The 27,124-nt window shown below is 40.1% G+C and overlaps 1 protein-coding gene across 1 annotated transcript in view; it reads right to left on the bottom strand.

The window, feature by feature from the left end:
* Positions 1–1,638: 1,638 nt before the first annotated feature.
* The window catches only part of LOC117402709 (piggyBac transposable element-derived protein 5-like), a 64,247-nt gene continuing 38,761 nt past the window's right edge, over positions 1,639–27,124 (bottom strand). The window contains exons 3-7 of the mRNA XM_034004101.3: positions 23,077–23,211; positions 12,557–12,737; positions 9,580–9,777; positions 7,678–7,783; positions 1,639–6,621 (exon numbers count right to left, since the gene is read on the bottom strand). Coding sequence (XP_033859992.3) covers positions 6,426–6,621; positions 7,678–7,783; positions 9,580–9,777; positions 12,557–12,737; positions 23,077–23,211 — 816 coding nt within the window. The 3' untranslated portion in view covers positions 1,639–6,425. The remainder of the gene's footprint in view (positions 6,622–7,677; positions 7,784–9,579; positions 9,778–12,556; positions 12,738–23,076; positions 23,212–27,124) is intronic.

The following is a 27,124-nucleotide window of genomic DNA, read 5'->3' as shown; positions in this document are numbered from 1 at the left end:
AAAAGCGGGCATTCCAGGTTTCCCAGGTTGCTTAGAACACATCAATGTGATCTGGCAACAAATTCAATCAGCTAAAAAGGAGAGGAAGGAGCTCCATGTGACATTCCTGGATTTGGCTAATGCATATGGTTCAGTGCCACATGAACTACTTTGGGCAGCATTTGATTTTTTCAGTGTACCGATGACAATAACAAATTTAGTGAAAGCCTATTTTGGAGATTTGCAATTCAGTTTTTCAACTTCAGAATTCAGCACTACATGGCAATGCCTAGAGGTTGGAATAATGGCAGGATGCACCATTTCTCCACTGGCTTTTACCATGGCAATGGAAGTAATCATTAGGGCATCAAAATGGGTAGTAGGAGGAGAGCGCTTGGCTTCTGGAATGCGACTACCACCAATTCGAGCATACATGGATGACATGACAACCATGACTACAACAGTAGCCTGCACTAATCGATTATTGGGCAAATTAACCAATAACATTGAATGGGCACGAATGCAATTCAAGCCCACTAAATCAAGGAGCATCTCTATAATTAAAGGCAAAGTAGTAGATAAAACATTCTTCATTAATGGTGAGGCAATACCAACAGTGTCTGAGAAGCCAGTGAAGAGTCTTGGGAGATGGTACGACGGGGATCTAAAGGACACAGTTTGTGTGGGAGAAGTTAGACAACAAGCAGTGGAAGGGTTGAAGAGCATAGACAGCTGCGCTCTACCAGGTAAACTAAAACTCTGGTGCTTTCAGTTTGGTCTACTGCCGAGGTTGCTGTGGCCACTGACTGTGTACGAGGTTTCTTTGACAACAGTAGAGAAGCTGGAAGCTTTAATCAGTTCATACATCAGGAAATGGTTGGGAGTTCCACGCTGCCTCAGCAGAGTGGGACTTTATGGTAAAGGAATACTGCAGCTACCAGTCTCTGCTCTAACCGAGGAGTTTAAGTGCGCCAAGGTCAGACTGGAAATGACATTAGTAGAGTCACGCGATAAATGCGTAAGGGAGGCAGCACCTGTGTTGAAAACTGGAAGAAAGTGGGCGGCAAAGAAAGCTGTGGAAGATGCAAAGGCTGCCCTTCGAATTGGTGATATCATGGGGCAAGTTCAGCATGGAAGAGGGGGTCTTGGTTTCAGTTCAACTCCTCCTACATGGCACAAGGCGGCCCCAGCTCAAAGAAGGAAGCTGGTAGTCAATGAGGTGCAAAAGCAGGAGGAGAGGATGAGGTGTATAAAGGCCATTTCCCAGGCCAAACAGGGAGAATGGATGAGATGGGAGAGTGTGGAACAACGCAAGATTGGCTGGCAAGACCTATGGTCAATGGAACAGAGCAGGATCAGTTTCCTCATCAGGTCAACATATGATGTTCTCCCATCACCACAGAACCTAAACCTCTGGGTAGGAGAGGATCCCTCATGTCCTTTGTGTTCATCACCTGCAACATTAAGGCACATTTTGACAGGATGTAAGGTGGCTCTTAGCCAAGGACGGTTTACTTGGCGCCATGACCAGGTGCTGCGAGGTTTGGCCTTAGCATTGGAAGACAAGCGTAACATGACCAATAAGTTGCCACCTGTTCCATCAAAACATTACACACAAAAGACAACATTCCTCCGCCCAGGAGAGCAACCACCAAGAAAAGGTGTTAAAACCAATCCTCGCCCAGGATAACTGGAAGCTGCTAGAGACTGGAATATGCTGGCAGATGTTGGTCAACGGCTTATTTTTCCACCTGAGATTGCCACCACTAACCTTCGACCAGATATTGTCTTGTGGTCTGGATCAGCACGCCTTGTTCACCTGGTAGAGTTAACAGTGCCATGGGAGGACGCTGTAGATGAGGCGTATGAGAGGAAGAAACTGCGGTATGCTCAACTAGCCACTGAAGCGGAACAGCGAGGATGGAGAGTTCGGGTTTACCCAGTGGAAGTGGGTTGTCGAGGATTTGTGGCACACTCTACAACCCGGTTTCTCAGAGACGTTGGATTCAGTGGCCAAGAGTTGCGTCGCACAGTGAAGAACTTATCTGAAGCAGCAGAGAGGAGCAGCAACTGGCTGTGGTTGAGACGGAAAGATTCTGGCTGGGGACAGGTAAGTAAGCTGGGCTGAGTTGAGTGGGGGACGGAGGGGGGTGATGCTGGGACGCCAGAATCACCGTCGAGCCCTCTTGAGGTGTCGTGGGCTAGTCGACGAAACACTGAGGATGGAAGGTGCCCACTTGAAAACCCCAGAGATGTACCCTACTTAGCTCAATCCAGACGGTTGTCATGCTGATGCGCTGGGGAGGCCGCACTTTGGTTGATCCCCGGAGCCAGCATCGCAGCCGTTGTGTGTGCTGATGCGCCAGGGAGGCAAAATAAGCTGATCCCTGGAGCCAGCATTACACTTCAGCCATTAACACCAGACAGAAGGATATCTACATCATCATATGGAAGGAAACGTAAATGGATGGAGACGCATATGGATCACATTAGTTTACTGTAAAGCTACGTCTTAGTTGGTGCTTATCTTGGCGAGAGCCGAGTTCAAATCAGCATGAAGTTTTAACATCTACTCTCGTGTAATGGAAATCATCAGGACTTCGAAAACAGACCAGTTACATCAAGGTCAGTGCGTTCAGTTCTCAAAAATTGACTCTCCTCTCTGTCCTAGTTCTGCCCTAACCAAGTACCTTGCCACCAGGAACTCTTCTCCCTTCAGATCATTTCTTCATCCACTCTTCAAGAACCGTCATTACAAGACATTGGTTTGCTTCCCAACTCAACATCATTCTGTCCGGGTCCGGGCTCTCCCCTCAGTTTTATTCTCCCCACTCCTTCCGGGTAGTAGCAGCCACTTATGCAACACACACTGGAGTCATCCAGCACCTGATTAAAACCATAGGGAGCTGGTCCTCTTCAGCTGTGCAGGTCACCAGTCCCTCTCCGCCAGGTCCACCAGAGGTTTCCAGAGGTTTGTCTTTCATTCTCCTTGTCGCCCAGCAGCCAGAGGATGCTAACTGACTTGAGTACAGGGATCTGTCCAGCCTGTTCTAACACCATTGTCACACAAACGCTCACACGCGCCCAAGCTCGCTGTCCATCACGCCAACCCTTTCACTCTCAAGCCCTCGTAGGCAACCAGTGAAATAATTATGGACTAATCTCACCACTCAGCAGAGATGGAAAAAAAACCTTGTGGGAGGAAACTGGCAGAGAGATGGCCCCCACACCGGGCATACAAGCAATATTCTGTTTGGCCGAATAGATATCAGAAATGATAAGGTACTGGTTAATGTTTACGTGGTGAAACTCAGGTAATGACCCTGCCGAGGGTATTCCTGCCATTTATAAACCAAAATCAGGTAATGACCACTGCCGAGGGTATTACTGACCAAACTCAGGTAGTGCCAGCTGCCGAGGGTATTACTGACCAAACTCAGGTAATGACCCTGCCGAGGGTATTCCTTCTGTTATAAACCACAATTAGGTAATAACCGCTGCTGAGGATATTACTGGCTCAGGACCGTACAAACTGTACAAACAAGTAAAAGCACAACAAAACACAGATCACGGCAGAACATAAGTGGAGAGGCATTGCAGCCCCCCCCCCCCCAAAAAAAAAAAAAATGACAGACAAACCAGAGTGAACCGCTCCTACAAAGTTTCTCACAACCAAAGCACAGAAAAATGTAACAATGTAAGCATAAGCCTGGCGACATCTGGGGAAGCACAGACTGCAGAAATAAAACGAAAAGTGGTGTCTGTTTTAGGATTATAACTGGGATTGCGATGGCAATGCCCAGGTGACTTTACCTGAGATTTCTATAACATACGAGAAAGTTATCTGATGAGAGAAAAATTATTCAATAATCCTAATGAGAGAGCAATCATTCAATAATTGCTCCCCTGAATTTCAGCCTAAACTTCTAAGATGACAGCACGCAAAAAGCTAAATTCTTGCATTGATTTAATCTTGCAGCTTTGGTCACTGTTTCCCCAGAGAGAGAGGGGGAACAGTTATTAAAGTTGTTGGGAAAGTGCCTTAATCCAATTGATGTTGATGTATCATTCAGTTGATGTGCCACTCACTTTACAAAAGGAGAACCAACTACAAATATACTGGACCAGCTGCATCACATACTGTGTAAACATAATGGCCTATATTTCCCCTATGGGCAATTCACAGGCAAATTGCCCCCTCGGTAGTAAATGTGTTACATAGGTGATTGATCCACTTTGGGGAAAAACAGGCCCATACTCACATTCTCCAGGAAAGCATCTGTCTTGGACTGTATTCTCAAACGCAAAAACATATCAGAAAGGTTTGTTTTATTGAACCTTTAAATTGAAAAACGTTCCATAAAATCAAATTTTTTAGCTTTAAAAAGCATGTATTCAGGACAGAAGTTAAACTGCAGTGAAACCTGAATTATTGGTCACTGATGGTACTGAACATTTATGGCTTCTGATCCAACTCTCCTCATTTACATTTACTTTTGTTGTTTACGAGGCAGGAGCATTGTATTATCAATTAGACTTAATATTTTATAACAGATTTGATATTTCACTGGAATTTATCAAACACTGCATGGAAAGTTGTCCACAGAAGGAATAAGTTCAGGGTCAATAATTATGTGTTCTTTATATCCTATGTGGGGAGATAAGTATGTTGCTTGCATACATTGGCAAGTTTAGCATATAGCATATAAGACTTAGAGATTCATGAAACACTAAATTAAGACTTTGGGATCAAATTCATTCCTATGTTGCATTATATTCCAGAAACATGCACTACTTTAATTAATATTAGGGCAATACACATTTAAACTGGAATCCTTCCAGACTGTGTTCACTTCCAGCTAAATCCAAAGATAGACAGACTGAAGACAGGAAACTTTGTTGAAGTGTTTTACATTCGGCTACACACATTTTGAGCACATTGAGGCGGTACTAAAATGTACCCAGCAGGCTCAGATCAGTTTTGCCAAATAGATATGTGGTCTTTCCACAAATTCTAATAAAGTAATTTGTCGCAACTTTGATCAGGAATCGATATATACTTCAAACATATTTAGTTTTACTTCTGTAAAGAAATAAAAGTACAACATGAGCATTCTGAGACAATTTGAGAAACAGAAATATACTTCCATGCATTGTCAGACAGCACTTCCTCCATTGGTGATACACTGAGCAATTCACAAACAGGCCTTCACTTCATCCACCAAACCTCACTGTCAACAAAACATGGAGTGGCAACAGGCCTGCTCTTGGTTTTAACTGTAGAGACTATGAAAAAAGTCTATGTATGTGCCTGATTTATAAAAGCCTTTGCTTCTTTGTACTGCATAATAAAATAAGTGATACAAATCTAGTATAACAACTTAGACTAACTTTTGAGTGTTTATGTTAACTTCATTGTTACTGGTTTTAAAACAAACAGTTCAGTTAATTGTATTTCTCAAAAAGATATCAGGGTCACATTCTTCTTAATTTAGTTCAACACCACACAATGCCATTGGGATAAGCATCAAAATAAAAAGCTTTGTCGCTGGGGCACCTTTAAGCAAATTTAAAATCTCTTTTCAGAATAATAATAGCTGTGAGTCCAATTCAAAGTGAACAGAAGAAAGCCACCATTACACATGTGTATACAAAAAAGCTGACTGCATACAGGTACTTTCAGTACATTTAGGTCGATGACAGAAGGTGTCACATCAAGTAAACTGGTTAGGCAAACCATTAACTGCTTTATACCCACCTCACATTTAAACAACAGCATTACATACAATACACAAGTCTGAATTTCTTTGTTTTGAGCAGATTGTGAATGGCTTGTCAGCTCTGGTGATATAGAAGGTTATGATTGTCTTAACCCACCAGCTAACCAATCGGAAAAGTACACAATGCGTATATGAATTGTTACTGCATATATAATTTAGTGTGTGCTGTATATGTTGTTCCAGTACTTTCACACATGGTTATCTGCCTTTTCATAGCACACAACAGATTTGATATGGATATATAGTATGTGCATTCATTTATATATATAGACATATATTGCTACGTGCCCTTTCACTATGGGTAGTCACAAAACCCAAACATCATTTTTTACTTGCATTTCAAAAGTGTATACTACAAATAATAAAATGAAAAGACTAAAACGTGATTTTTTAAAATATATAAACAAAAAAAAAATTAGGAAAAATACATAGTTGGGTTTTACTTTTCACCATGCAACCTACATACTGAGATTATTGAAACATATGGTTATCTTGTGTCCTGCATTACTGCACAGAGAATGACAAGTGTTATCAAGTTTGGAAGAGCTGCATTCTTCAGTCCTGGTGATGTTGACACCTTTACAATTTGCCCAGAGTCTTTTGGAGCTTTCCAACAAATGCAAGTACCTCTTTCTTCACAAATGCATGGGAGTGCACATCAGTGCATCATTGTGTGGGGGAGCAGTCCTCTAAACCCAGCAGTTCTCTAACAAGTCTCTCACCAAACTGTGCTCTGCTGTAGCGCTTCATGTGATAGGCATCAGACATCTTGTATTGGATATAGGCGTTATTTATAACTATGCTTATTGTCAACCAAAATACTTGCTGCCAAGTCTTGTTGGGTTTGTGGAAAATGAAATACCTGTGAACAGATTAAACATGATTTATATGCATTAGAGTTAACAAGGGTATTACATTTACAGTATATATTTGGGTACATTAGGTCCTGTAGCACATAGATATTTCTTTAGTGCAAATATGACATCATACTCGATTAGTGTCAACTATTAATTCATTTGGTGACATTCTTATGAGCCAAGTTTAAGATGCCACAGTGCAGGTACACTCAATACATGTAATTCAGATCAATGCTATACATAACACTATTGATTAAAGTGTTAAGGGCTTGTTTGCCAAGCTACCAGACTTTAAAATCACAACTAGGGGAAATGGTGCAATGCCATGTAAATGAATAGTACTTGCGTTAAACAGTATTTCATATCACACTTATTTCTTTGTTTGTTTGCTAACTATCAACAAATAGCTTTATATCGCCTAATGTGTAATGCCCAATTTGAATGTCGCCCCACTGCAGTAACCCACTAACGACTGAAGACCAATGGGTCATCTCCGTTTTCATTGTGGAGGAAATCCTCTTTTCACCCACTGAGCTTAAGAGTTGGATATTACTGAACCCTGGAGGAAGGATCCCAGCCCAGGAAGCTTCTGCCTGTCCAATAGTGGTTGTTGAAATGCATTGAGGCATCTGATTTTCCATCCTGTTCTGCAGGAGCCAGTACAGAGCTCCTTGTGGATCCTCAGTTAAATTGGATTGAACCACGCTTCCATGACCCTTAACTTCAACCTCTGTGCTTCTACTAGGCGAGTCATTGGGTACAGACGCTGGTTCGTTACTGACAGGAAAAATGGGGTGGGGGCAATTTCACTCCCACTCTGCAAGTGAAATGCAATACAGTACTGCCAAAAACGTGGCTTGACAGTGACTTCTATAAGCCAGTGTAATACCAGATATCTTGTTTTAAAATGAGATGACATGTTTGCTGTAACAGGTTTTTTTTTTTTCTACAGTACTATAAAGTGAATGGAAGTACTCGACAGGTAAACTTTATGGGATTATTTTCTTCTCTACAGCCACTTTAAATTCTGTGTATTCTGTGCATCACAAACAATCACTTACTTGCTGTACTTGTCATCATACTTGCAGATGTAGCTCAGATGTGCTGCAAAGGCTTCTACTGCTAAAGGACAGGGGACTTCACCGCTTTTCCTCTTGATTATCACTCCTAAGAGGGTTACATTTATTTCTGATCAACCAAAAAATACATAACATGGAAAAAGTGTCTGGATTCTGAGGAATTCCCATAATAAATGTAATTGCAGTTTCCAAGATATAGGTAAAAGTGTATACAGTATGTGCAATCTCCAAAACAGAACAGTCTGAAGAACTGGGGCACCTACTGCAATATACCACAAGATGAACTCTAAAATGGAGATCCAGAAGCCCACCTGTGGCGGGGTGCCCCCGCCCCTGTGTGTATTTTGTGTTATATGTTGCATGTGGCGTGTTATTGTTGGGGTAGGTATTGGTACACAGAGTGTGGGTTATGTAGCACAGGTGATGTAAAATGTATAATTGTATTTAGGCATGGGGATTGCACAATCACTCCATGTGCAGATCAAAATGGGAATTAGGATGGAAGCACGGGGAGCACAATTAGTTCACGTGCAGATTTACCGATATTCCAATTGAATGATTGATTAGCAATCGAGTCTCGATACAGCTGCAAAAGAGTCAGTTTTCATGCACACAGGTTTGTGTGTTCAGGGCGTAAGAACGGGAGAGAGGTAGGAGAATTATGAATAAAAATAACAACTGCTAAGCATGCTGGTTATTAAACCAGCACAATACTTGTTACTGTTTAGTGTTAGTCTGTTTTGTGTGTCTATTTATTTTGGCCCAAAGTGCCGTGTGCTACTTTGTTCAAACCTTTTATTTTATTTTTGTTAATAAAACACTGAGTGTCGCAGCGTCTCAGTTTTGCCCCGCCATTACTTGTTATAGTGTCATTTCCCTGGTCTGACGTCACCCCTGCAGCCATCCCACTGACACCACCCCATTTCTATTACCTAACATCTGACAGCAGAAATACAAGTTTAAGAGGCTTAACTCCATTTCTGCTTAATTTGTGTTGCTGAATTTGGATTAAAAACTTTAAATGAATTAAAGTGTACCTCAATTGTATCCTAAACTAGATGGAAATTGCCTAATGTGGTAATCACGACAACGTGTGCTCGCAAATGATTATGGCCATTTATAACTGCTCTTATCTGTAATGTGATATTCTGTAACAAGATATTTTTAATGTGATGCTTCGTACTGTGATATTTTGTAATAACTGTAAGTCGCACTGGACAAGTGCGTCAGCTAAGAAATAAATAAAATAATACAATTTAGGGGTGACACGCTAAATACGCTACAATCTGCAATTGTGCGTATTTTGTCTGCCCATTATTATGAAGATGTATGTACATTTTCAAATCCATCCAACAAATTGTTCACAAGCTTTCATGGAAACATAGATCATAATTCCCATACAAGACAATATAATGAAACAGTATGTATGCTGCAAGCTCCATTCTTCCACAGTTAACCCTTACCCTAAACATACTGGTTAACTTATTGTAGCCTGTTTAAAAAAAAAAAAAAAAAATCACAAAAAAGTATCTTTACAGTTTTGTAAAAAAAAAATTCATAAATGCAACCTTGTGAAAACCTTTTTGTTAATTACGTTTGTTCTTGAACCGCTTCCTGGGTGATAACAGAATATCCATATCAATTTTAATAATAGTTTGCTCAATATCTTAGCGTTACTGTTTATAGATTGGGAGACTTGTCATTAGTTTGCTTTGTTTTCCATATACTAAACGCACCCATTTGCAAATTCAAAGTGATGAATACAAATGTGTAAGAATTTCATATGGAATGACACAGTGAATAAATTGTACTACACTGTGATAATCTAAATATGAATAAAATGCAAGAATACAAATCTAAACTTTATATAGTTTCATTACTGACCTTGTTTGCTTGGAGAGTAAGCATTGGTGAGAAAGCGGAAATGGCCTTTATTATACCAGCAGATCAAGGACATGTTTCCTTTCATCTTGGTTTTGTACTGTCCTCTCCTCTGTGGAGCATCATGGTTGGTTAACATGGACTGTGGAAGGCCTGTGCAGTCACTTTTTCTTGAGCTGAGAAGCCCGCAGCAGTATATATCTGCAGAAGAGACCAGCAGTGAACATCAGTGTTTGCTTTATCATGAAATCCTGCAGAATTCCCTAGGAGGATGCCAGCTGAAGGTTTATCTAAAGCTGTAAGTAAAGCCAGATGACATGAGCTGTGACCAGTGCTTCATCTTTTGACCTGTATTTCAGGAATTTTTTTCTTTAAGGATATAGCAATACACTATTTTTCTTGTAAGGTGAATACAAATTTGCTTTGTCAGTTCATCACAAGCAACAAAAAGTTGTCATTAACTGAAAGTTGACAATAAGTGAAACAAACCAGTTTGAGTGTATTTATATGGAACGATATATACTGTACTAATATGGCACTGAAATGCATGTTTTTTAAGTGTTAAAAAATTAACATGAGAAACACGAAATACCCAAACATAGAACTGTTTACTTCACGCGTGTGTAAAACAAAAAAGGAATAGGCTTAAATAGCACTACACAACGATGTACTACAATTGTCCTTACAATGAGTAAAGCAAACATAAAAAATATGTGTTGTACTGTCACAAAGACGGCCGGAGTGGGTGGCGTCAGACCAGATGCAGGAAATAAAACAACAGAGAGGTGTGGTTTGGTGGAGCTGAGCGAATGCTTTCGCTCAGCATTTAATAAACAGAACAGAAAATAAAAGGTTTGTAACAAAAACACAGGACACGGCACTATACGCCAAAATAAAAAGACAAACAAAACAAACTAAACAGTGCACAGACAGACGAACAAAACACGGTGAGCAGATTTAACTATTTACGCTTTCTTTTCACAATGACCTCCGTCTCCAATCCCGTTCTCCACTCACCGAACACCCAACCCTGACTGAATGAAACGTGCATCTATATATACTGTTGTGCTGGGATTCAATTACTAATTAATTATTCACTTGAATCCCAGCACGTGAATTAATTCTGTGCAACCCCGTGCTCACATATTACATTTAACCAGCACGTGAAGTGATTTGTGCTCTCCTCATGCCTAAATACAAATCTACACTTTTTAAATACACGTGAAACACAGACCCGTTTATATCCCGTGTACCAATCTATACACCAACATTAACACACGCACCATACAACGCATAACACAAATGCACACAGGGGGCGGGGCGCATTGCCACATGTACTTACAATCAATTCTAAGTAACACACTTTTAAAATAAGAAATTGTCCAACGTTGTCTGCTTTTTACAAGGTACCACCTCCTCAATTTTGTGTGCAGCTTCGTAGCCAGTTCAAAGCCACGATTCTGCCTCAGTCTGCCAGAAATACGCAGTTGCGAAGTCAGTGTGTTATAAAAGCTGCATGAAGAATGCGCATAAATCATTCAAGTGCACTCTGTAGCACTGCCAACTAGCAGTAAAGTTGTCAATAAGCGGCGTGCAGTTGCTAATATCATAATTCCATTAACATTAAAGTCTATGGGATGGGATTGGTTCCCATGAAAATGTTCTTAATAACCGAAAGTTGTCTTTATCAGGGTTGCTAATAACCGGCATCTACTGTATTTACATTGTTTAAGCCTCATCAAATTATCATTAATGACACTGCAATGGCTCAATATAAAGGTGCAATGGCAGCACAATCGTATGCCATAAGTAGAATATATAATACAACCTTATCACCTGTGCATAGCAGACCTATATGCACCTAGTGGCATCTTAATGTGTTCTGCTCTCATAGGTTTGCAATGGAAACTCTGCTTTGTGTTAGAAGCAGTGTTCAATAGACTGAATGATTATGGATAACAGCCCCTGGTCTTTAAAGTGTTATGTCCAGAAAATGTTTTACTCTCGGCTCCACTGTAACCACTACAGGATCCCAGATTCTACCTGTCATGCAGATCTCCTGGGCCCCCTGCTGGATGCAGTAACAACAAGAACTCTTGGGATAGAGACAGGAGCTTGGGATCAAAGTATTTCCTGTTATAATTAACTATATGTCAGCTTGGAAGTCCTATAAACACCATTGCAACCAAACACAACAACATTGGCATTGGTTTGGTTTTAAATTAAGCTGGCACATCTTTTACTCTACTGTTTCTGTCATACAAAGTACAATCTTTGTTTACAAGCCATGCTTTCAAACTGTCTTGTATTTCCTGTGTCATTTCAACTAAAGAGTGAAATTGTCCACATCCCTTTACTGGCTTCTTTCCTGTCAGTAACCAAATGGCTGCTTCCCCTGTTGACCGGCATGCTTTCAGCCAGTAGCATGCCTAGAAGACACTCTGGTGAAATGAATGTAGTGCAAACAGATAAACAGAGTCTACAAGACAGCAGAGCTTACGAGGGGACCACCAAGAATTTACCTCGGAGGTAAAAACCATAGTGTTTTAAAAGATAAACAAAGCTTGCAGTTAGAATACTGGTATGGTTGGATGCACAAGAGTTATATCATTATTTTAATGTTCAAATGAAAAAGAAAAAGAAACTAAACAATATATCCGAGAAAAGTTGAAACGTGCACAAAACAAAGGCTAGCAAAACATGAATAAACGTTCATACCTACAGTAATACATTATTTCAAAAGAGCACATGTTAGACCTCAGTAGCGAATGGAAGTAAAAAAAAATAAAAATAAAATGGCTACGATAAATATGGATCAATATACTTAAATTGTGTATTTTAAATAATACAATGTTTGCTTGTTTCTTTTTTTCTTTCAGTTTAGCAATTTTTGTATATTTCTCCTACACACCAAAGGTGTACAGACATCCATTTGAACAACAAAAATATATTTTTTAAAAATGGTAGCTCAGTCACAAACCTTTTTTCTCAAACTCTTCAAACAGGTTGAGGCTGGTGATGCTCGGGCCGGTGAAAATGATAGAATTCTTCCCAGAAAGATTCTGACAGAGCTGCTTTGCAACTAAACTGTGTAGCTGCGGTTTGTTCTTTAATGTGTCTAAACTGTCAGGACCAGCCCCTTCTTTCAAGTGAACATAAACCTTTACAGAAAAGACAAAAGAGGAAAATAGCCAAGTCATTACAAAAGAACAGTCACCGCACTGCAGGGAGACACTTATATTAGTACATAACAGGGCTAAAAGAGAAACGGTTACCTCAAACCACAGCAGCTTGTCATAAACAATTATCAGGTACAGTCAAAATACAACATAGAAATCTGCAATGTCTTCATACAGTAACTGTATGTAAAAAAAAAAACCCAAAAACATGATCTTCATGCATTTTTAAACAGTTAAACTAGACGTATGGAAAACTACAGTGAAACTGTAGAATCTGTAGAACAGCAGAATCTTCACCAGACTTCTGTTTAGCGGGAAGAGCAGCTCAAATCTCTTCTTGTTAATTTCCCCAAAATATGTTGCTGTACATTCAATTGATCTAAACAGAGGCACTGTTTAGATTATTAATAATGTGCCTTTATGTACCAAGGTTGACAATCAAACATCTAACAGTGCATTTGAGACTCCTTAGCAGGGGGAGGGGGGATAGCAAGGGACGCAGCTGCACCCGGGCCCAGCCTTTGGTGGAGCCCAGCACGAGTCAATTATTATTTTATTTTTTCTTGAAATCCAACATGAAATACTGCACTACTATTACGCTGTCTTCCGGTATACTTTTGTGATATTGTTCTGTAGTTTCTTTGATTACATGTTAAATAAAACATCTAAATGATGTTAATCTTTTATTTTTATTTTAATTGTCTCAATTAGGGGTGGGCAATATACCACCAAAAATATATCATGATATTTTAGATGTTCAAGGTGATATACGATATATCACAGTATATTTAACATTCTGATCAAGACTTTTTTTAATTTTTTGCAATTGTATGTTAAAATATAGAACTAGACTTTTAAAAGCTGCTTTTATATAATACTACAGGCCCAAAACGCTTCTAATTCTGTACGTTTCAATCATTTGCAAAACATAATATGCTTTCCTTTCTAAGGTTGTTCACGCATAAAGGCAATGAATGGGGGTTAAAAAAACATACATTTGATCATAGTAAGTTACTTACTCTTTCGCCATGGACTGTATGTACACAAAGCACGTTTATTAACATACAACAACAGAAATGTTGGGTAAGTAAATATAGTTTAATATTCAATATTAAAAGTAAGCAACTTTTAATATAGCTAGTGTAACGTGACTCACCCTAATAGGGCAGCGAATGACAGCGAAACAACTAAGGCACTTGGTCTGTAGGCTGCTTTAGTACAACGGAATAGTAACACTAGTTAACCATCTCAAATAACACAAAGACGGGTACATTCACATTGTTAATGAGGTAAATGTCTTACAGATAGCAAGGTGAAGCCTGTGTCGAAAACAGTCTATACATCGGGTACATCAAACATAATTAAAATTAACTTTTCTAAAGTTTAACGTGACGCCTGATTGATTAAATGGTTGACTTGACATTCAATAAAATAATAGGAGTTCTGTAATTAAAAACTGAAATATACTGTAATACAAATATTAAATCAGTACTACTGACCTCACTATGAAAATCAAATGGATCAGTCCAAAGCATAATGTGTTCCTTTTACGTTATGCATACGATAAGGGTGGACCAAAATAAATAAATAAATAAATGGAACGATATCATTTATTTGTGACAATATTTTTATCGTCATTAAAATATAGTACAGAATAGTTTCGCCAAATCAGGTTGTTCAGTTCTGTTCAGTGTCATGAATTTACGTATTTAGGATCACATCTAACCAACAGAGCAATCACATGACTTTAACACTGACATATTGCCAGAGCTACTGCTGCATCCTGCCTCTAGATAAACAATCTGTCAGCTGTGAATTGCAAATTTTAGTTTTGATTGACAGTCCACCAATACTACTTTGTTACGGTTTATTTTTCTAATCGCAGTAGATTAGACCAGTGGTTCTCAAACTGGGGGGCGCTTGGGGGGGCGTTAGAAGGTTCAGGGTTTTTTTTAATTTGAGCTTTACTGGCTATTTTGATTGGATCGCCAATAATACTTCCACCAATCAGAGGGTTGCATACAGTACTCGTAGCACTCCTGCTCTCTGTCAGACTTGTATAAAGAACAGATTAAAGAAGAGCTGGACAAGGGAAATAATGTGTCAGATATCAAAGTGGATATGAGAATGGCAGTGATGAAGCCAATTTGCTTGAAAATGTTAAAAGTAGACCGGACATTTCCATCAGTGGATTTAAAAAATGTGGAATTGATGATGCGATCAGAAACCAGGAGGCAGTGTAAACTGCCTGCTACTGTTCTTTTTTATGTTAAGCATTTTTGTGTTCTTTTTTGATATGAAAAGGGATTCTAAACAAGACGCATACATTAGTAAAAGACAACTGTAAAACTTCAGAGCTGTATCAAGCTGCTCTTTAATAGCTGCCAGTAAAGAAGTAATTCATTCATGAGAGTTTTCTTCCAGTTAAGCTGATGTAATTACAAAACTGACATTATTGAAATTGACGTGCTTGAGTTGGTCTGTCTTGCATTAATTTTCGATGTCCTTCTCTTGCAGACCTCTCCTGGCTAGACATCTTGTAGTTATTCAAGTGCACATAATCTAAAATTATGTAGTGTAATTGTAGATTTGACTATACTGTCTGGACCTTCTGCTTTTTTGGCATTTCTTGACATGAACTCCCACAGGTATAAACTGTCAAAATGACTTTATATTAAAACTTCAAAAAAGTTTTTGTAGATAAGTCTTTAGAACTGTATTTTATGTCCTGAAACATAAGAGGCCTACTGTGGATATATATTTTATTGAGCCTTAAAACCCATACTGAGGGTCCTCATAATCATGTAATACACACAACCTGAAAGGTTAAATATATTTGCATAAAATCAAGAGATCAGATTATAGACAAATGCCAGCACTCCAGATAAGGTTTTGGGTCATTGTAATTTACTCTTCAATTTAGACACTATGGGGGTTATTTCAACCGGTTTTTCTGCACCTGTTTTTCCCTCCAATTGAGTCTTTTCTAAAGCTACAGAAAACATGGTGGGAATCTATCCACTAGTCTGGTTCATTAGTTGTTCAGATGTTTTCTTTTTGGCGGAATATATAATGTGAATCTGTGTCAATTTTCCAAAGACCAAAGTGGTGGATAATTTAAACTTCCACCAGTTTGCTTTCTGCCTGCTTCAGAATGGTCAATAAGTCTATCCACCAGTATAGAAAGGGTGACAGCACTTCAGATCGAGTCACTCTGACTTTCAACATGGATTTTACCTTGGTAGCAGCTGATATTATCATTGAGGAAACACCAGAAAATCCAAGGAGAAGGAGAAGAGTTTATAGATTGCGTAATTTTAGGCAAAAATTGTTTTTTTTTGCATTTCGAAGCTGTGACGCTGGAACATTTTTTATAGTGGGGGTGTTGAAACCCATTGAACAAAACTGTAACCCCTGTATATGATGGAAGCCATGTATCTGTTTGCTATTATATTAAACATGTTAATAAAACGAAGCAGCACCAACAGCTCTTTATCTATTTTAGTAAAAAAAATATTTGGCCACAGTCCATGCTAAAGTACAATGTTAACATCAGGCTTACCATAAAACATTTAGAGGAAACAAATCGAAAAGTAGCATATACTGTTATGATCCACTTAAATACTACAATTGTACTTGTAAAAACAGTTTACTATTCCTTAAGGATATTATCCTCAAGTATTGCTCATCCTTGTTAGACAGCTTTTTGAGTCTTCCAGTGCAGGGTTTATATATGTGTGTGTGTGTGTGTGTGTGTGTGTGTGTTATGGACTGATGCCAAAATCGAGCAGTTGCCGAAATGCCCGGGCAGTTTGCGAAGTGCACAGCTGCATGGGCAGATGCCGAATTATCTTCGAATTTTATGTCAATTCTGCATCTGCCCTGGCTGGTCAACTGTCCAGAGACACCCGGGCGAAGAAAATTTAACAGATACAGTATAATACAAATAGAGAGTGAATTGCCTTTGTTGCCTTTAAGTGCAAAAGCACACCGCCACAATACAGTAATACAATACAGATTTCTGAGCAGAGTGAGTTGTTTAAATGAGAGATCATTCAATATCAGCTTGACTCATAATCACAGTTAAGTTTAAACATGTAAAAGCCACCCAGTTAAATATAGTTACCTGAAACGCAGGAAGAACACAGTGCCAAAACTAATTTAGCAATGTAAAACTAATTAGTGCCAATTAAAAAAAAAAAAAAACATCTCCTTTGGTAGGACTTTTAAACTCCTACGTAGGACTTTTTGTCTCCCAATTAGGACTAAAAAGTCATACGTAGGAGTTTAAAAGAATTAGGAGATAACAAGTCTTACGTGGGAGATAAAAAGTCCTTATTAGGAAATTTTACATTTTTTTTTTTTTTTCACTGGCACTAGGACGCTTCCGTAGGAAAAAAGTCATGTTGAAAGTAAAGAAAATGAAATAGGCCCCACTACTTGATCAGACTTGATTCGGGAGAGCTGTTCTTTCAGCACCACGTGCAGAGACAATTTGGACCGTCTTGCAAGTTTACCTTGTTTCTATGTAAGCTGTGGGGCAAGGAGGAGTCAGTTGGTGCCAGGTTTAGGACCCCTTTAAATATTCAGTCCAGCGGGTTTTGTCTTAGTCCAGGTGTATTTTAATGAATAAAACAAACTATAAGTGCTATGAAGATGGTTCTTGTTTCTATGTAAGCTGCGGGCAGCTGAGTCGATTGGTGCTGGTGTAGCATGAGAAACTGCATCCTAAGAGAAAGTGCGGCCCTGTACTGTCACGTGACCATACGCATTGAAATCCTTATGAAAATAGAGGCTACGATTAAAATAAATAGGCAACAATTGACATGTAAACTAAACAGAACCGAGAATGAAGATCCTTCTTCCGAATGGTACAGAGCACCATGCACACAAATACATGTTAAAAAAAAAGAAGTTGTTTGTAAGATCAATAAAGAACGTTTTAAGTATCTGTTTCTACTTTTGTAAACCGACGTTTTTGTTTGGTGTCAATGTATGCCTCTTCTGCACCCCTTTTATTTTCTGTATAGCAGTTTTTTTCCAGCTGGTGAAGGGTTAACCTTTAAACAGGTTATGACTGTAAGGTGTCGATCATGTATTTTTGTTACAATTGAATTATCTGTACACCGGTTTTGGGACGGTCGGAGTTGGTTTACTCTGGTCCATCTGGCGGCTTTTGTCTTAGTCCGGCTTGTACTCATTCACAATACCTGAGTTGTTTGGCACTGCGTTCTTACTGAGTTTCAGGTAACTATATGTAACTGGGTGGCTTTTACACATTTAAACTTAACTGTAATTATTAGTCTCTTGCTGATATTGAATGATCTCTCTTTCAAACAACGCAACTTTGCTCAGAAATGTGTATTGTATTACTGCAATAAGAATACAATAAAACATTGTTGCTTTTTATTCTGGACTCGTTTCTCCACCCCACGCTGACTCTAACCTCTATATATAACCCATGATGAAAATAACTGTGCATTGATATTTTGTTTAGTTCCGTTGTTATCGTGTTGTCAGAAAGTATTTAAGTTATTTAAATAAACATTGCAACGGGTGGTGGTGCGCTTTTGAGCTTAAAGGCAACAAGGGTAATTCACTCTCTATTTGTATTATACTGAATCTGTTAAAAATCTTTCTTCGTCCGGGTGGCTGGGAACTTTGTGAACTGCCCAGGCATTTCAGCAACTGCCCGATTTTGGCATCGGTCGATAATATATACATATAATAAGGGGAGATGTGGTTGAAAGTGTGTCAGCCTAAGAATAAAAATAGCAGTGTTTCATGAAAGTCCTTAAAAATTGACTAAATCAGGAAAACTGCAATTTTTTACATGTTGGCTCCATTTTGTAAACTCGTTTTTAATTGTTACAGGTGTGTGTAATGGGAGTCAACTGAATAGGGATTATTCAATTAAGAATCCCCATTTAACAAGTTCTTTGTTTGTACCTCGGATGATGAGGGTGTATAGGAGTGGAGAGCAGAAGCATGTGTTATTGTGGAAACCATTGTGAGTTATCATAAGAATCAAGTACAAGTTTACCATCTCTTTGTTAAACCACCTCGTGTGAATGTAAGATCCTACAGCCCACTCTGTGCGAGTCGGAGCATAAAAAGTACCACCGCTTGTTACTTTGTGTAACATCCCTGTTTTGTTGTTGGATAAATGGACTAAGCCGTTCCAGCTTGAGTTAGGGATCCTGTGTTTAGTTAGTGCTCCAGGTGGAGTTAGGTTTTTGTTAAAATTTTTGGTGTTATTGTTTATTTTGTTTTCCCCACTGTAAATAATAAAAAGTCATGTATTGTGTTGGAAAACAACTGGCAGTCTCCAAGCACTTTATTCCAGATTAACAATAAAAATATTTGCAGTGTGGAGTAGTGGTTAGGGCTCTGGACTCTTGACAAGAGGGTTGTGGGTTCAATCCCCAGTGGGGGACACTGCTGTTGTACCCTTGAGCAAGGTACTTTACCCAGATTGCTCCAGTAAAAACCCAACTGTTTAAATGGATAATTGTATGTAAAAATAATGTGATATGTGAAATAATGTATAATGTGATATCTTGTAACAATTGTAAGTCGCCCTGGATAAGGGCGTCTGCTAAGAAATAAATAATAATAATAATAATAAATACAGCCACTACACCACAATTTATATATATATATATATATATATATATATATATATATATATAATGTTTGTTTGTTTTATGTTGTCATAAGTGGTTCTGATAATACTCTGTGAATGACACAATTAGCTTTTTGCCTTTACAGCTGGTCTTGTTTGTATTTGGATTTTGACAGATTTTTTCCAGCTGTTTTGGAACAGGTTTCGATTATGTTTATATAGCATTGCTAACACATTTGAACCAGAATCATTTTGTTTGGCAGATTACACTGCTTAAGAGCTCATTACATATTAATTTAAAGCTCTTACGAACCACAGAAAATGATGCATGAAATGCGATCCACCGGCAGTAAACACCTTCACTCTAGGTGCCAAATACTGTCTCTAGCACAATTGTAAAATAAATAGAATAATGTCTGGTTCAGTGTGTATTACCAGGGAGTAACACCATCGAGAGGTTCTGGGCACATTGGAACCTCAAGAGCAAAGCTGGAGAGGTTCCTGTCCCCAGAACTTAGAGATGGTATTACCAGTGGTTATACACACTGAACCAGATATTTTTTGTAATATATGGATCCCAGTCTGAAAAATATGTGTCTTACGTTTCGTGGGAGAGTTAAATTTATCAATCGGGAGCACGTAGATACAGACAACAGGATGCAGCTCTGAGAGCAGGAAGTACTTGGGAGGAAAATAAACAGGAACTATGTCACTCCAACGCAGCTGGTACTGTTCACTTGTACGTAAGGTGAATTCATCGAGGAAAACAGTATTTATTGCTCTTGAGAGTTGGAAGGCTGAAGTTAGTTATTATGATTCATAAAATGCTAATAATGGGTTTTGTTAATCTGGTTTAAATTGAGGCTAATATAAAATCCATTTCGCACACCAACATTCATTTAATGACATTTTACATTTACTATTTACAGTAATTGTATTGGGGCAGCAGTGTGGAGTGGTGGTTAGGGCTCTGGACTCTTGACCGCAAGGTTGTGGGTTCAATCCCCAGTGGGGACACTGCTGCTGTACCCTTGAGCAAGGTACTTTACTTACATTGCTCCAGTAAAAACCCAACTGTATAAATGGGTAATTGTATGTAAAAAAAATAAGGTGATATCTTGTAACAATTGTAAATCGCCCTGGATAAGGGCGTCAGCTAAGAAATAAATAATAATAATAATAATAATTCTTTCTTAAATGTTATTTTTAATTATAATTTGGCACACACTTCCTAGTTGTGTAAAATATGTTTATTATCTCTGCTTATTTCCTTAATAGCAACTTGGCATTTCAACTCGGGAGTGGATTTAAATAGAATAACAGTTTCACTACATTTATCTTTATGAAGTGTACAGTGTAAGTGCCCAGATGGTTTCTATTTGTAGCAATGGCTGTCTGGCTGACAGAAATTATCTAATTTATTTCTGAGACACTCTCATTTTACATTTAATGCCACAACATTATCCGAGTCACAGTAGCCTGGTTAACTGGCACTGTAAAATCAAATTTCTTTTGTTATAAGTGATTTTTTTATTTATTTATTATTTATTTTTTTATAGCGGGAACTAAATATCAAAAGTAAGTTGGAGGTGGTTTATCAGGTAAAAGCCAAAAGGTTCCAATATAATCTGAACCAACTCATATATTATGCTATGAGGGTTAACATCCTAAATGCTGCTTTGTCTTCATACCTGCTCATAAAGTAAGATAAGAATAGGCTATCCTTGAGCTTTTGCCAAAGTTAATTATTAATATTATTCTTAGATATTAATATTATTAGTAGAAATGAAAACAAGGGGTTTCCCGAGTGGCGCATCTGGTAAAGGCGCTCCGCGTGGAGTGCAGGATGCGTCCTATAGCCTGGAGGTCACCGGTTTCAAGTCCAGGCTATTCCACTGCCAACTGTGGATGGGAGCTCCCAGGGGGTGGCGCACAATTGGCCGAGCGCCGCCCTGGGGGGAGAGGGCTCAGGTCGGCCAGGGTGTCCTCGGCTCACCGTGCACCAGCGACCCCTGTAGACTGGCTGGGCGCCTGCGGGCTTGTCTGTAAGCTGCCCAGAGCTGCATTGTCCTCTGACGCTGTAGCTCTGGGTTGTCTGCGTGGCGGACTTTCAGAGTGAAAAGAAGCGGTCTTTGCCGCTCCCAAGTCAGTGCACGGGTGGTAGTGGTGAGCTCAGCCCAAAATACAATTGGACATTTCAAATTGGGAGAAAAACGGGGTAAAATCAATTGGAAACTACTAAATTAAAAAAATAAATAAATAAATGAAAACAAGAGCCTGTATAAAATCCAAAACTTTATTTTATTATGTACCTAAAATTAGTCTAAAATAGTGTCCGGAAATGAAAAATAAAGTACTACATATTTCTATTGATGGGGAAACGTGCATATCAAAATCATTAATAATCATTTGTTTTCCAGCAGAAGGAGGAATGAATTAGAGAAAGCTTAAGGCATTCAAATAACTGCACCTTAACACTAAAGGTTTAAACTTAGGCAGAAGCTATATATGCATTCATCTCCAATGGACCATAAAAAGGGTTTTGATTTTATCCAAGCCCACAGGTTACCTGCTAAAAGCTGCGATTAAATAAGGAGACAGATGGAAAAGCTCCTCATGTGGATTGCTCTGTCTTCTGGTAATTGTTAAGGGCAATATGCATTTATTTTGATTATGAGGTAACCGACGAAGTATAATCAAGCTTAAATATTGCATGGAAAGGAGGATCCAAAGCACAACCAATTTTAAAAAATACCCTACAGCAAAAAGCAAAAAACTAAAAAAGAGATGACTAGTGGTTTGGTCAAACTGAATGATGCAGTTTGCATGAAAGAACTCTTATTGAGTGTGTGTGATTGGATAGCATCCCTGAGTCAAACCTGTTAATCTGCTAATGTTATGCCTGTTATGCACTTGTTAATTTATTCCAATGCCAAATCAAAGCCCAAACCTGTGAGAACCCAAGACATACCTCCAGTAATTGATTAACTATTTTTAATGGATAAAGAGCAAGTCGCTTCAATTTAATTTTCCTTTTTTTTATTTTTAACTGTCCCAGTATCAATTTGCGATGTTTGCAGCATTCTTCCTATTTCAGTAAATACATTGCTGTCTGTGTTCAGGTGCTTTCATCTCAGGGGCTGCTCTTTAGTTTGAGTTGCCTGCCACATATATTTGCAATATAGGCTAGATCAGCCACAGTGCCTTTACACTCTAGTGATATAACACTTTGGATCAAGTTTCCTTTTGTTTGGCTGTCAATACACGGATATCTGGTACTACACAAGGTTAAAGACATCTCTGTCAAGCTTTTAGATGGCACCTCCTGGGTCATTTCACCTTCTTCCTTGTCAACAACCATTGATCTGCTTCCCCTATTGACTGAAATACTTTTAGCCAGTAACCTGCTTTGACACTGGAGTGAAATGGAAAAGAAGTAAAGCAGTAATTAGATTACAGTTGCCAAAAGGAGAATTTAGCAGTCTGCGTAGATTCACAAACACTGTCAAGTAATTTGTCATATGTATCTGGTTTATTCCATGAACCAGAACGTGTGAATAAAAATATCAAAAGTGGTGATGTTCAGTACTAGCAATGCATTTGTTATTCACTACAGAACATTCTGTAACCTTTTCATTTCCACAATGGAAAGTATGACATCTACTGAAGGGAAAAGGGCCAGGTCTGTCCACTTACCTGGCAAATAAAACCTGTAGCAGTGCACTGCCTCACCCAAAGACTGAATTTTCGCTTTTTCCTTTTTCGTAATTCACGTTCTGTACATGTGGTAATAAAAACAGGATCCTCATCAATCAATGGTTCATGCAGCACCTAGAGTACAATATAAAGAACAGATTCAACATTTTTTTTTTCCTGAGGAGGTATATCATTGAAAATGTCTCAACTTCATATATGGAGAGAATACCCACAAAGCTAAAGATTTGAAATGCTGGGCACACGTAATTGGGTCTTTATCTTTTCTGGTTTATGGTTACATGCATGGTAAGAACCATGTTAGAACAAAATGTGTGCTTGTGTACCATTTTAGCCTGTAATTTGAGTATTTTTGAAAAAAATAATGTCATAAAAACGAGAAAGTAACAACTAAAGTGTGCTTAAGAGACTATGGGCAAATGCACTTTTGAGGAAAGGAATACAAAAATGTAATGGTTTGGAATGTAACTACCAAGAAATTACTGAGAACAATAAATAAACACCAGCCAACTTGTTTCTTTCTAGTATTTTATCCTTTTGAAACAAATACATTGCAGACTATACACTTTGGGAATTTTAAGTAAAGTGTTCCAGGGCAAAAGCCCTGAAGGTGTAAATAGTGCATGTTTGTATACCTCTGTAAATAAAGGTTGACTATTTTGAATGTAAGTTTGGAAGGGATGGGGTTAATTCCATCCCTGCCAAAGTACACGTGTGGAATGTGGCTGGGTCTTGATTGAATAACTGATGGTCAATCAAGCCCCAGCCACGTGGTATATAAAGGGAGCCAGAGCCCTTGTTTGGGAGGGGAGTGTTAAGCCTTGGCACACATGAGCAGCGCGGCTCCGCTTGCGAGGAGAGAAGCAGGGCGGCGTGCAGCAATACCGCTTTGCTTGGTGGACACACATCAACGTTGTGAAGCGGCAATAAAAAAATAAAGACCGCCCACCACCTCCCAGCACTGTACAACAACCCAAAAATGTATATCATTCTTGAACTTTTACTGCTTGAACCCAAAGTGAATGACCATGTCCATCTCCAGACATTTTTATCAGGATCTAACATTATGTTCAGTTCCTGTGGAAGGGCGGTGGGCAATTCACTGACACACACGGGAGACAGAAGTTTTATTTGCAACACCGCACTGGTGCCCAGTTTTATTATTTTCTTTTGGCTTTATTTTCTTTAGCCCACAGAGGGCGCTGTTGTCTGTGGCCTGAATACCAACAAAGGTAGTCAGGTCCACAGTAATACCAATACAGGTACTGGCAGGCGCACTCACAGGTGCTCAAAAATAATAATGAAAACCAAAGGCGAAACAAAAAAGGGAAAATAAAACACAGTAATAAAACTACAAAAGTGCTGCTTATGCAGTGCCCCCACTGCTGCTAAGCCAGTTAGTAAAGGTCTCCGACCTACGCTCAACTATTTTCTATACACTGGGGTTGCCAGAGTTCCCCGTATAATTACACATGTCCCCTCGGGTACGTAATTATTTATTTTATTTCTTGGTTTATTTTAAGGCAGGCTGTCTCCCTCAGTCGTGCTTGCCTGGTTTTTGTTTACATTGGCGCCTTCTGCCAGCGTCACTGGGTATCCCCTCTCTGGCTACCCGAATGCATAACCAAGCGCAGTACTTATGGGCCGAGCAATCCCCCAAGGCCCGCCTCTCAGCCACAGAGAGAGGGAAAGCCAACACACCCTCTTCCCCACCTCTCTGTGTCATCGCCATGACTGACAAGCGGATCTTACGAGGCTGCCGTCCTCTTCCTGCAGAACCACGCATGCGCCGGACAGTCAGCACAGACCTCCCCCCGTTACATATCCACCTCAGAATAGCACCACTGGTCCATTCGAAAATCCTACACCCCCCATGCCTTCCCGACAGAAAAAAACTGCGTTTTGATGCAGTTTCCCTGCTCGGTGAACTACCCTGAAGGCATAGGGCTGCAAGGCCAAGTACGACGTGTGATTCTGGTGTTGTTATCCTTCATCCGGTGAAGCCATGCTAAGGGGGCATGATCTGTAACCAGGGTGAAGTGTCGCCCCAGGAGGTAGTACCGGAGTGACTCGACTGCCCATTTTACTGTGAGACACTCCTTCTCGATGGTACTATAGTTTTTCTCACGCCTAAAGTCAATGCAAAATTGAGTTGACCCACCCGGTTTATCCACTAAAACAATCAGACTGTTCCAATCACTTTGGGACCCCTCTATTAAACCCAATCTGAGCATCTCGTCAATCTCCGCCTTTATTACCTGCCTTTTGCGCTCAGGTATGCGGTACGGCCTCTTGTGAACTGGCTCCCCCGGCTCAACTTCAATGTGATGGTGGGCTACTCGAGTCTGCCCCGGGACGGGAGAAAACACATCAGCAAACTCCGCCACCAGCGCCCGAGCCTGACATTTCTGTGTTGGTGTCAGATTATCTGCAATCTGTACCGACCCCTTTTTCCTCAACACAGAAAGATCAGGTCCCAGGTCTGTGACATCATCTGCTTGCGCCTCCTGTTGCAACCAGGGCTTCAAGAGGTTTACATGATGAATGTGCTTTTCTCTCCGTCGCTCCGGCTGGCAGATCTCATAATCCACCATCCCAATCTGGCGTGTAACCTCATAAGGTCCTTGCCACTTCGCCAGAAGTTTAGACTCAGAGCTGGGTAATAATAGAAACACTTCATCCCCCGGCTAAAATGTGCATAACAGGGCCCCCCTGTTATATTGGGTCTCCTGTCTGTGCTGAGCCTGCTGCAAATTGTCATGCGCCCATTTTCCCACAGACTCAAGACGTTTGCGCAGGTCCAACACATACCGGACAGTATTGGTCGAATTGTCCTGCTGCTCCTCCCACATCTCTCTGACCAGATCGAGCACACCCCGGGGTCTCCGCCCATACAGCAGCTCGAATGGTGAAAACCCTGTAGAAGCCTGAGGTACTTCTCCGATAGCAAAGAGAAGGGGAGGAATCAGCTGGTCCCAGCAGCGCACGTCACTGTCAATGAATCTGTGCAACATGTTTTTGAGGGTCTTATTAAAACGCTCTACAAGACCATTGGTCTGGGGGTGAAAGACCGAGGTCCTAATGGTCTTAATCCCCAAACGTTTACATGGTGCCTTGGTCGGTCAGCATCTCCTTGGGGATCCCCACCCGGGAGAAAACCTTCACGAGCTTGTTGGCAACAGACTTAGCAGACGCAGATCGGAGGGGAATGGCCTCTGGTTAACGTGTAGCATAATCCAAAATGACCAATAGGTGTGTGTATCCTGCCACACTCCTTTCTAGCGGTCCCACTATATCTACTCCAATACGCTCAAACATAGCTTCCACTAGGGGCAATGGCACCAGCTGAGCTTGTGGGACGGCTCTAGGGCTAGCTTTCTGACATTCCCTACAGCTTTCGCAAAAAACGCCTGACGTCACCATCCAGCCCCAGCCAACAGAACCATGTCACGAGCCTTGCTTTGGTCTTGTACCTTCCCAAATGACCAGACAGGGGAACAGCGTGAGCAAGCTAAAAACAAATCCTCCTTAAATGGCTGAGGAATGACCAACTGGTGACGCACTTCCCCTGTCTGGGGTAATTTTTCAACACGGTACAAAAGGTCTCGATTAATTTCAAAGTGAGGGTACGTGGCGGCGCGTCTGGGCTCGACCATCCGACCATTAACCACAGCTGCTTGATCAAAGAGCCTGCCCAGCACGTCGTCACGCCCTTGCTCGAGTCAGAAGTCACGGGAATGAGCTAAAAAATCAGCTCCCATGGCTTACAGCTTGGGATCAGGTCGGTCCTGAATGGAGGCAGCCGAGCCTGGCTCCGCGGCCTCCCCCCCAGACTCTTTACCACTCCCTCCATTGCCAGCCCTCATTCTTAGCGGCCCGGCAATCCCGTTTTGTTTTACGGGGTCTAAATCTATGGCAATAGCAGGCCAGGTCACGAAAGGGGAATATCTCCCCAATTACTTACTCTTTCTTAGCCAATAGGGAGGATGGGGCCATCACAGCAGCCAACCAATCTTTAAACTGCTCGCAG

This window comes from Acipenser ruthenus, chromosome 5 (genome assembly GCF_902713425.1).
Source record: "Acipenser ruthenus chromosome 5, fAciRut3.2 maternal haplotype, whole genome shotgun sequence".
Taxonomy (NCBI): Eukaryota; Metazoa; Chordata; class Actinopteri; order Acipenseriformes; family Acipenseridae; genus Acipenser; species Acipenser ruthenus.
This window is presented reverse-complemented; position numbering and strand designations above follow the sequence as displayed.